At 43.8% G+C, this 12,190-nt stretch overlaps 1 protein-coding gene across 1 annotated transcript in view; it reads right to left on the bottom strand.

The window, feature by feature from the left end:
- The window catches only part of JAG1 (jagged canonical Notch ligand 1), a 59,221-nt gene that overhangs the window by 20,353 nt on the left and 26,678 nt on the right, over positions 1–12,190 (bottom strand). Inside the window, exons 5-11 of the mRNA XM_083379771.1 lie at positions 11,304–11,364; positions 6,539–6,669; positions 6,183–6,302; positions 5,128–5,241; positions 3,926–4,039; positions 2,189–2,302; positions 1,677–1,723 (exon numbers count right to left, since the gene is read on the bottom strand). Coding sequence (XP_083235897.1) covers positions 1,677–1,723; positions 2,189–2,302; positions 3,926–4,039; positions 5,128–5,241; positions 6,183–6,302; positions 6,539–6,669; positions 11,304–11,364 — 701 coding nt within the window. The remainder of the gene's footprint in view (positions 1–1,676; positions 1,724–2,188; positions 2,303–3,925; positions 4,040–5,127; positions 5,242–6,182; positions 6,303–6,538; positions 6,670–11,303; positions 11,365–12,190) is intronic.

The raw sequence follows: 12,190 nt of genomic DNA, 5'->3' as shown, positions 1-12,190 counted from the left end.
GGTTTGCAACTTTGATCACAGAAAGATAAGAGCCGTGGTGGTGCAGTGGTTAGAATGCAGTATTGCAATATTGGAGGCAAACTCTGCCCACAGCCTGGAGTTCGATTCTGATGGGAGCTCAAGGTTGACTCAGCCTTCCATCCTTCCCAGGTCGGTAAAATGAAGACCCGGATTGTTTGGGGGGGGGGGAAATAGCCTGACTCTGTAAACTGCTTAGAGAGAGAGCTGTAAAGCACTGCGAAGCAGTATATAAGTGCTAAGGGCTATTGCTATTACTAAAGTCAAGCTGAGAAAAAGGGGCAGAAATAAAGTGGAAGGAAAATCAGGCCTCTCCCAGCCTCTTTTCCTGAAAAAAAAAGAAAACTCATACATTTTGTGCTCAATGCCTAATTTGTGGGTGAGCAACAATCCCTTCGATGTCAGGCTGAACTCCCATTTCATCCGTGAAGCCCTCCTCTTTCTAACTGTTGAGAGCATTAAAATGAGACCACCACGGGAGCAGAGCAGAAGAAGATGCATGCCAATTTGAATGAAGGATAGGCTAAAGATGGAATATATTAAAATTCACACAACAGCTGCTGGTAGCAACAAATTACGCATTCACGCATTGAGATTTTTGAACATACATTAATAGCACGTGATAGCATTATTTTTCTAAAATGTGAAAAATGACACAAAATTATGTATGAAGGGAAAACCATTAAATGTCACCATCAAAGGTTTTATGAAATTTAATGACCCTGCAAGTGAGGCTACCATTAACCTCCTTTTTGCGCTTATTTAGCATAAAACGATTTCCCCTTCATATGGAATGGCCTAGTTCACGCATCATGCTAAGTTTTAACATGATCATTTCGCAGTTGATTAATCCGATGGAAAATCCACCCATTATCCCAATGGTGTGTGCAAATTGTCCATGATTATACCAAACCATGGTTATGTGGCTTGTGTGCAAGTTAGCGAGTTGACAGTAGCAGTAAAGTAGTGATGCTAAGCTAGACAAGCTTTGAGGGTTGATGTTCCATTTCTAGAATGACCAAAAAGACCTTTCCTACGGAAACAATTTAGTAATAAAATAAGCTTCTGCCAATGGACCACTGAGGGAGGCAAGTATACGAGACTGGATTCCTTGGGATTTAAAGAGTAAAATGGTTGAATTTAGATTTGACTGGCAACCTTTCCGAAGGGCAGATTTTGTTTCATAGCGGGAACGCTGGGCCAAAATAACACGTCATCCAGCGCCACAACCTTTCTGAAACGAGTGAATAACTAACTCTGGCTGTTGTAGGGGTGCTTAAGGAATTTGATTTTTGTGAATTCAATTATGAACTCTCCCAATCTGTTTCCTGGATTTGCTTGCAGACTAGAATTTAAATTATTTGTTATCTTTTTCCAATCATCCAGTGTGGGAGCTTAATTTAAGAGAGAGAGAGAGAGAGAAAGACAGAGAGAGAGAGTGAGAGAGAACCTCAGAGGCATATTTTGAGAGAAAAGACTCTTTCAGTAGGAATAACGAGGAATTCTTTTCTCCCTCAAATCTCATTCCCAAATTAGCAGACATCCAACCAAAAATGACACAAACTCAAGAGCGACCGCTGCCCATTCACTCTTTCATCGCTATTCTCTGCTGAAAACTGGTACTAAGACCCATCAAAAAGAAATCAGCCATCACTTACTTTACAAGTCCCTCCGTTCTGACACTGTCCCACACAGTCATCAATATCTGTAATTAAAAGAAGAAAAACACAACCTGGGTGGGAAGGCAATACAGCAAGTGAAATCCAAAATTGGAAAAACAAAAACCAGGGGGCTCTGTAGCTCCAGGCTAGATAAAACTCTGTGAAATTTCCTGCTTGCTTTCCTCGAGATAACAGTTATTGTAATGGGTGGGAACCTTCAGCATTTCTTCCAGTAGAGTTAAACTGAAACTTCACATCATTGTTTCAAGCCACCTTATCAGAATCTAGCCATATTGTGGACTAATGGGTTTGATAAAATTGCTTCTTATTCTTGCCAGATTGACTACTCCCTTTCTAAAAACATCAGTGACTCTCCCTGCCCCCCCCCCGCCCCTCCTGTCCCCACTTCCTTCTGACTGAATTATGACAAAATTTAAACTCCAAGGTTGGTGCTGATTGCAACACTTTGCACTTCGACTCCCCCAAGCTACACCCGTGCTCAAACTTACTGGTCTCACAATTCTGGCCAGTCCAGCCAGCAATACAATTGCAGTAATAACTACCAATCAGGTTCCTGCAGGAATTGGCATTGATACAAGGTTTGCCCTCGCATTCGTTGGCATCTGAAAAGAGAAAATGGAATTGCTCAACGTTCAGCCGTGGGTAGAATGAAAGAGGAAAGCACATCCCTCTCTTGTTTTCACAGCAGGCACTACTCCATGTTTATTAAAAAGCCAGTGGACTCTGAAAGATTACACAATTGCACAAGCAAGAGAAGAACTACTTCAGGGCTAGGCAACCTGATGCCCTGCAAACATTTGGGAATACAGCTCCCAGCAGCTGCAGCCCGTCATCGCAAACTAGAGGAAGCACAGCCCAAAACTTTGGGAGGGCACCAGGCAGCCTAGTCCGGCATTTAAATCACTAAAGCGTGTTCTGATTTCTCACAATGGCATCAGTAGCACTGAGACACCAGCCCCCTCGTGATTAAGAGCAATTACTTTTAAAGGGGGAGGGGGAGGCAGGAAGAGGTGAGTGAAGTGGAGATTAGCCAAGGAATAGAGAGAGCACCCTCAGTCCTTGGGATTAAAACATGGTCTTCAAAGTGCAGATGACTCATTCTTCAGGGGATCAAGCCAGAGGTTGGAATGCAGCTGCAAATTCTCCTGGCTGGATGAGTTAATGAGGCTGGTGAGATGCCCTGACTTTCCCACGAGGCCAAAAGAGAGGGGGAAACAGGTAGGAGAGTGCACGGCCTTGAGGAGCATATATTTGCTCTTCACAGCAACCAATTACACATCGCAGCCGATCCCAAGATAAGCAAACAGTCTCGGGAGTTGCATAAAGGGGGCTACTTCCCCCAGAATCACCATGCAGGGAGATGGGAAGGGCTAAGATAACTGCAGAGGTTAATCTTGTGCCCTTGGGAAAATGGTAGGAAGGTCTTCTCCTCTGAATTCAAGCAACTCGAGATTCCCAGATTAACAAATCTGAATTTCTCAGATAGATAGATAAATTTTATATCTATATCTATCTATATCTATAGATAGATAGATAGATAGATAGATAGATAGATAGATAGATAGATAGATATAGATAGATATAGATATAGATATATAGATATAGATAAAGATAGATATAGGGATGCGGTGGCTCAGTGGGTTAGGACGCTGAGCTTGTCGATCAGGTTGGCAGTTTGGTGGGTCGAATCCTGAGTGCCGCGTAACAGAGTGAGCGTCTGTTACTCGTCCCAGCTTCTGTCAACCTAGCAGTTCGAAAGCACGTAAAAATGCAAGTAGAAAAATAGGGACCACTACGGTGGGAAGGTAACAGCGTTCCGTGCGCCTTTGGCATCTAGTCATGCTGGCCACATGACCACGGAGACATCCTCGGACAGGCGCTGGCTCTTCGGCTTTGAAACGGAGATGAGCACTGGTCCCTAGAGTCGGAAACGACTAGCACGCATGTGCGGGGGAACCTTTACCTTTACCTTATAGATAGATATATAGATAGATGATAGATAGATAGATAGATAGATAGATAGATAGATAGATAGATAGATAGATAGATAGATATAGATATTTTGAAATTTCCTTCCATAATGCATGGGCACCCATGGAAAATCTGTTAGATTATGCAATTTAACCATCTCCACAGATTAAGCATTGTTATCTGGGAAGAGAAGAAAAGAACCTGAGGTTTCCCCAATCAGCTCAAGGCACAGTGGCTCTCACCATCATACATACCTATTTGACAAGTTTTACCAGTCCACTGAGGTGGGCAAACACATTTAAATCCGTCAACTAGATCCTGGCAAGTCCCTCCATGCCCACAAGGGTTTGGAGAACAGTCGTCAATATCTGCCAAGAAAAGATTTATTTAGCCTTAGGTTAGGCAACTGTCATCCGACCAACACTTCAGCAATTATGCATCCCTTTGCTATATACCAAAAGAAATATCCAACTTTTACATCGTGCCCTTCACTTTTCACTCCTCCCTGCCTCCTCAAACTGTCTTTTCTGCCTCAGACATCCTTAAACGTAGTCATGAATTTGGATAAGATGAAACTTTCAACACCAGGAATGTTCATACTCCGTCAGGTTTTCTGGAGTTAATAGCCTTCAGGAAAAGTGCTAGTCAATTTCACATTGTCCTCCAACAGGAGATAACTACACTCCAGCCAGAATGCCAGTGAAAATATTCATTCATGGATATTCACAAAAACATTCCTGCCCTGCTTTTTAAGTGCCAGAATCTGAAGCTCAAGTCTGAAAAAAACTCCACTGAATTCATTTAGACTTGGGAGAAGTTCAAGTGGGGCCCAGGAAAAACCAGAGAGCTGTCTTATAGCAATTCAACCCTTCCAAGACTTGTACTCTCAACACTAAGAGGGACTTCCCAGGGTTTCACACACTACTATCTCTCCAACCAACATGGGACATTCTGCACACATTATTTTATTGTAATAATTTTCCTTATAATAATTATACTAAATAATATAATTATAATAAACTGCCATTCTGTTTTCCTTTGCATTCATGCATATTCCAAAACATCTTTTCTGAATCAAAGTACTGTCCAGCTCTGCTTTTCAGTTCTCATCTGTCCTTAACTGCAGTTCTGATCTCTCCTGAGGTATAATTTTTACTTGTCCAGGGACACTGGAACTGATTTTCACTGAAAAGATAACACGTGTAAGACAGAAGAACCTGCTCTAGTTTTCTTCTCCCAAACTCACAGATAATACTAGCAAGATGCGCGAGTAATAAAAGGTTTAAGAATTTGGGAATTCTTAATGGAGAATCTTTAAAAGGTGGAAACCGGTACCGCCTTTTGGAAATCAGCATGGTTTCTGACAGCAGTAACTATTAAGAACTATTTGGAAATTTCTGTGACACTTAAGGAGGAGGCAAGAGAGGTTAAAGCTTTGTCATTCCAGTTCACTTACTAAGCGTGCAGGTTGGTGCTGCCCAGCCTAGCGCACAGACACATTCAAATCCAGTAGGGGTCTCAAGGCAGCTTCCTCCATTGTGGCAAGGATCCGAAAGACAAGCGTGTTCCGCTGCAGCAAGAACAGAATTACCTTCAGCTTAGCCAAAGCTGCCAAGGTGAACCCTCCCCTCTCACCCTCAAAGCCACTCCCTGCTTCCTTGGGCTCCTCCAACTTTCCATCTTGCAGGGGACCTAATACTCTGTCCATCTTTGAATGCTACCAGGTTTACCCTGAAACCAATGGCAGGGTGCCAAGCTAGAGGTTAGAGGCCAATGCATGAAAAGAATGGTTATGGCTGACTTCCTCAAGAATGGAAGTTGGAGTTCTTTTGGACTTCAGTTCCCATTATTCTTGCCATTAGCGATGCCGGGTAAGCCAGATGAAAGCTGGAGTGCAAAGTTCTGGAGAACCACTGTTTTCCTACTATGCGCTGTAATACAATTTTTCAAGGTGCTGGTGACGACCTATAAAGCCCTAAATGGCGAGGGTCCGGGATATTTGAGGGAACACCTGCTGCCAGCATCAAGTTCCCTTCGTCCAGTGCGCTCCCACAGGGAGGGTCTCCTCAGGGTGCCGCCGGTTAAAGACTGCTGGCGGGTAACACCCAGGGGTAGGGCCTTCTCAGTGGGTGCGCCTGCCCTGTGGAACCAGCTGCCTGCGGAGCTTAGGACTGCCCCCAACCTCCGTTCATTCCGCCGGGACCTGAAGACCTGGCTCTTCGAGCTCTCGGGCCCAGGCTGAGAATATTTTTAATTCTAATTTTAACTGGGTTTTAATTTTCTCAGGGTTCTATTTAATCTCTTTTGTTTTGATGTTTGTACTGACTGTTTTTTAAATGCCCTGTAAACCGCCCTGAGTCCTTCGGGAAAGGGCGGTATATAAATCTAAATAAAATAAATAAATAAATAAATTTTGCATTCTCTTCCCATCTCTCATTCTGCCCAGATGATCCCTAGGGGTGCAGCCATGGTGCTTGAATACAACAGAGTAGGCCCTGGAGAATTTCTTACCAATTTCACAGTTTTGTCCCGAATAGCCTTCAGGGCAAGAACACTGATATTTGTCAGGGCCCGTGTTGCTACAGGTCCCTCCGTTCAAACAAGGCGGGTGAGTCCCACAGTAGTTGAGATCTGCAAGGGATAAACAGGAGCCAAAGAATGAATAAGAGGTTTCAAAGCAGATATTCTGTGTCCTCTGTCATGCTATTCTCCAAGACAAAGCAATCAGATGGCAGCAAGCTCATAAGCAGAATAGGGAAAGCAAACCCAGCAGGGCCAAAGTGCGCTTTCTACCTACCACCCCAACCTCCATGATATTTATTGGCATTTCAAACCCCCCCCCCCAGCTCCTCCTAGATTCAGCCTACCTTTATTGCAGAACTGGCCACCCCAGTTGGTTTCACAGAGACACTGCCACGGTTCATTGCAAGTGCCATGGACACAGCCTGGGTGTGGAATGCATTTGTCGCAATACTGGCCTTGCCATCCATACTGACACCTTCAAAGAAAGAGAGCTTGGAATTATATCCCCGAAAGGAAATAAAAAGACCAGTGGCTGGAAAGTCCAAGTTTTACTTTCCTTTTTTTTTAAATGCAGCATTCTTTCGGAGACTTATTTGGTGGCTTCTTGTAAACAAACAGATTTAACCAAGGTCTCTCTAAAGGCAGCCTTTGTACAACAGAATAACTCTTCTAGGAGGCTCAGTGTGGAGCCATTGAGGACAAGGCTCTATGCTATTCTGAAGCTCACAGAAAGGCAGGAGGGAGAGTGGGTGGGTGGGTGGACACAAGAGATCAATCTCTGGGCCTTGACAAATGGATTAGAGAAAGGAATCAGGGTGAAAAGAGAAAAGAATGAGTCAGGAGGAGCAACAATTATCCAAAGACCCTCATGAATACAAGGGGTTAGGGACATTTCAGCAGAAAGGCAAACAGCCCAGCAGGATGAAGCAGCTAGCTAACTAGGTTTCCCTTTCCCCACAATTCTGCTCAGAGATGTACCACTGTTTGGGGTAGGCAGTTACTAGGAGTCACATGCTGACGTGAGGAAAAGGAAGCCACTTTAAACCAGATAATAACAGAAGTCCCAAAGCAATGTTTCTATTAGATAGTCTCCTTCTCCATACACAACATGAAAGGGGACAGGGTGGGACTTGATACAGCTGCCGCAGACACAGTTCAGTACAGGGACCCCCCAGTTCTACCATGATTTTATTTAAACTTTGGCTCAAAGGCTTATGTAAGTTTAAAACAACAAACACACGCTCTATAAGGCAAGTTGATGTCAGAACAAAATCTGGGAAAAATAATTTATTAGCCAACTATCCAGTCTCCCCCGCGTTCCCGCCCTTGGGGCACTACGGCACTGCCAATGTTTTTTTTAAAAGAAAATAATAAAATGTACCATCTGAGGTGGAAAATGAAATATCTGCAAGTGTGAAATTGTGAGCGAACAAAAGAGGCGTTTCATACCCAACATCTAGGGAGAAACAATCAACTGCAATTACTCAACTCCATTGGACCTAACATACCAAAACAACCCTTTTCATTCAATTTTCAAAACAATACCCTACCACACAGCCTTGGGATGAGAAAAATAACAGCAGGGATACGACTGGGGAGCTAAACCATTATTAGCGCTAATATCATGCTTCAATTCTCCTAAAAACAACAAAAACAAAACACCTCAGATAGAAAGCCACTCCCCTTAATGATTATCTTTTTATTTATTTTTTTAAACAGAAGCAGCAGCTTTGAGAAAGAGAGATAGAGGCCTTGATGCCACTGACAGATTGAAAACAACAGGTATTTCAAGTCCTGATTGTTGTGGAATCTTCTCTGGGAGCAGCAGAGCAGAGGAAATGGAAGTTCCCCTTTGAATAAAGAAAGCCCCAGAAGGATAAAAAGACGGATTTCAATCCTTGCACGGAACAAAAGCTTATAGCAGCTTCTCTCCTGCCCCTCACAAAAAAAGCTTCCTGAAATTTTGGACTACACAGCCCCCATCACTGGCAGGCAGTGCTGGAAAGGAGAATGTGATGTTGGGGAAGACGGACTTCCAGAACAGACCACTGTAGTTTTAAGGGCCAACAGCCGCTGCAGCACACACTGCTTAAACACAAAGCAGCGCGGGGGGGGGTGGGTGTTGTCTTTTTTTTAAAAAAAAAAAAACAGCCTCTAAAATCTAACTTTATTTTTAATGCTAGGCAAGGCCCATCTTGATAGTTCAGTTCCAAAAAAATAAGCCAAACTGAAGCAAGGCTAATTTTAGCAGAGGAATTTATTAAGTCTTTCCACATTAACATACATCCAGCCACTGTATGCTTTTAAAAAAAAGAGCCTGGCTTACAAAATGGGTCCACTTCATCTTGATCAGGTCTTTTTTTGTTTTAATGTGGGGTGGGGGAGTCCGCATCACTTCCAATGAGAATGAGAGAAACTTCCATACGGTTTTGTTTTGGGTCTTAAAAGCAGCTTTGGCCGGGCTTTTATTTTTATTTAAACTGCTGCGTTTGTAACAGAGCAGACTGTGACTCATCCCAACTCAGTGGGAAAAATAAAAATAAAAAAGAACATGGCATATAGTTTGGTTTCCCTGAGTCCAAGAAGATAATTGAGGCTGGGGTATCAGGAAGGGCAGCTCTGCTGCTGGAGTGTGTATGTGTGTGTGTGTGTGTGTGTGTTTGTGTATGTGTGTTTGTATGTATATATATATATATATATGAAGTGTGGGAAAGTTGCACCTTAAGTAAATAAGGGCAATAATGCATGTCTGGGCAGCAAGTGGGAGGCGAGAGGCACAGGAAGGCTTGAACTCTGGAAACAAAGCCTGTTGTTCTGGCTAGCAAGGAATGCAGGCAAACCCTCTAAGGCACATTCAGCCGGATGACAGAAGCACAAATCTTTTGCTGCTTTGGCTTGTGCATCTCTTGGGATCCAGCCCAACCAAAATAGGGCAAAGAAATACGACAGGCTGGTTGAGGGTGAGTCTGCACGGATAGACAGCCAGAGCAAGAACCTTACCACTTTTCCTCTTCTGGATAGCCTGTTAGGGCTACTTAGATTTCGATCCGATTTTCTCCACAACAAAGGCACAGGATATGGCCTACCTGCCCCCCTCCCCCCCCCCTCCCCTCCATTCCAGGCAGTCCCGGGATGGAGCCCACCTTTGGTAGAAAGGCTTTCAAAAGCAAGCAAGCTCTGATGACTAAAAGGGGAAGGGCACTCGAGTTCATAATTAACATGTCTCTTCCCAACATAATCATATTCCACTTCTGCAACTGAGAGGGGCCTCAGGGGAGCAGCCATGCTGGGCTAGTCCTGTTTCAAACAGATTCCTCTCTTTTGCAAATACTGTGCAGCTGCAAGGTGGAAGCTACTTCTAACATGGAGCAAGTGTCCTGAGAGAATGCAGAGTATCCTACTGCTGCTGAAGGAATGTTGTGTACCGCACAAGGGCCCTCCCGGGGTGACCAACTGGCAGCTCCACTTACAGATAGTCCTTGACGTACGAGCACAATTGAGCCCAAAATGTCTGTTGCCAAGCAAAACCTTTGCTAAATGAATTTTGTCCTATTTTACAACTTTTCTCGCCACAGTTCTTAAGTGAATCACTGCAGTTGTTAAGTGAATCTGGCTTCCCCATTGACTTTGCTTGTCAGAAGGTTGCAAAAGTTGATCACATGACCCGGGACAGTGGAACCATCATAAATATGCGTCAGTTGCCAAGCATCCAAATTTTGATCATGTAACCATGGTCATAAAGTATGAAAAATGGTCATAAGTCACTTTATCACTAATGTTGTAACTTTGAATGGTCATTAAATGAACTGTTGTAAGCCGAGGATCTTCTCCAGGCAGACATGGATCAATAAAGGCTTGACAGCTGCCAGACAAGTAATAGTCCTGTTTTCTACAGAGAGGTCCTTATGGAGTTATTGGCAGTGGTCTACTTGACTTTTGAGAGGACACAAATGGGGTGGGAGCCGTTACCAGGGAGAGGAAAGCAGGGAGTTGATTGGCTCTGAGATTAAGAAAGAGAGAGGAGTGCATTGGCTTGCCAAGATATGATTGGGCAGGCCTGGGGATGATTGGTCACAATGCTTGCCAATGGAGGGGGAAAGACGACGTCCGACTGACACCCCCCCCCCTTTTCACTGTGCTTGCCACCACTTTTTGGAATATAAAGCTATTCTCTGGATTCAGACTGGCAAACCTCTAAACCTCAAGTGGTTCCCTGAGGCCAAAGATTTTCTTGACCTCCCCAAATGCTTCTGGCTTCGGTGACCGAGTCTCGAAGTCAGACTAGGGAAGAAACCAAAAACCCCACAATATGTCTGAGTACACAGTCAGCTTCTGGAGGGCCCTTCTGCCAGTGTCAAGGCGCTTCCCTTTCCTGCGCCTGAAACGCAGGCAGCAATTACTCCGGAAAGAGAGGAAGTGTTAAAAAGCAAAGGTTCCTAACCCCAATGCTCACCAGCCTTACCTTAATGCAAACCCAATTCAAAGATGGCAACATGCAAGCTGTTCTCCCACCCCACCTCCCCACCCCAACCTTGTCTGCTTGCCAGAAAAGACAGGAGACATCAAAGAACCACAGCAGCCCTCTGCCTCATCAAGAAGATCTACAGATGGACAAGATTCCATCCAAGCTATTAACCTCTCATCACTCTGAAGTCTGGCTCCCAAGAGCAGAGGACCCAAGGAGGCCGCATTAATCCCGTCTCAAGAATGCTCAACTTGTGCCTACTGATGGGAAAACTTGAGGGAAAGAATGGAGGGGAGGAGATGGAGAATGCTAAAACCAGTCATATAATTACACTTACTAGAAGTTAATGCCTCCAACGGATTACCCACTAACGCTGGCCCAAGAATTTAGCTGCCATTCAGTATAGAAGGTAAAGTCGATTTGACTTCCTGCCCCCAGACCCAAATGAAATACGTTTACATGCAACAGGCTTTTCCAAGATAACTTCCCAAAGCATTGTTTTCTTTCCCGAGCCCTGGGGTTGAGAATATTTGCTTCAAAGTTAAGCATCAAGACTGCCCCAATGCTACTCTCTCTCTCTCTCTCTTTTTAAACTTTACAGCAATTCTGAATCATTTAAGAAAGAAAAGATTTCTTTGCTTTACCTGCATTCTCCAGGAATTTTACAAGAACCATGTTTGGGGTTGCAACCCTGACGACAGATTGCTGAAAAGAGAAAAATGGAGAAAATTAAAAAGGGAATGGGAGAAATAAATGTACAAAAAAACGTTTCTTGCACCTTGAATCCCCTGGTAAGTTTAATAGGCCAGTCAGCACTAGTAAAAAAGAAATTGAGATTCTTCACGCCAGCAGCCTACAAAGAAGGGGTCTCAACTGCTCGGTGAAAGCTTCATTAACAAATTTACACAAGCCCAATGTTGAAAGTTGTAAAGACTTTAATGGCCTGCAGCATTTTCTGTCTCTTAAGTAGTTTATCCATTTATGCACCCACATATTATAGCTGCAAGTCATTTGCGTAAAAGCACCTTTCACCCACTCCAACAGTGAAATGTTTGATGATTTGTAATGCACGGATAGCACCATAGACAATGCATAACAGAAAAGCAACCAAGGTTCTTCCACTTGCTTTCTTAGCATTAACAAATGAATTAATTTTTTTTAATGCTTGTTTGTGGGTAGCAATATGAAACATAGCAGACTCAGAAAGGGATCATTTTCAAATCAAACAAAATTGTATCTAGCTTTGAGGAAAGAAGTGCATGCCAGAGGTAGGTAAGGCCAAAAAGCAAGCAGGCATGGTCATTCCACTATCTTACACATTCACAGATTCCCCATACTCTTCTTGCATGTGTGCAACAATGTGGTCTCCAAAGGTTTTCCAGCGGAAGCCACCTGGCAAGCCTAAACGGCAGGTGTAGGTATCAGGGTACAGGCCATTTTTAAGCAGAGGTTTCAGCATAGAGGGAGTCCCTGTCCAATTGCAAATGCAACAAGTGTAGACCTCAAAAAGCTTTTCACAAGGATTTCTTAA

This window comes from Vipera ursinii (assembly GCF_947247035.1).
Source record: "Vipera ursinii genome assembly, chromosome: 1".
Lineage (NCBI taxonomy): Eukaryota > Metazoa > Chordata > Lepidosauria > Squamata > Viperidae > Vipera > Vipera ursinii.
Note: the sequence above shows the minus strand (reverse complement) of the source record. Positions and strands in the feature narration are given on the sequence as shown.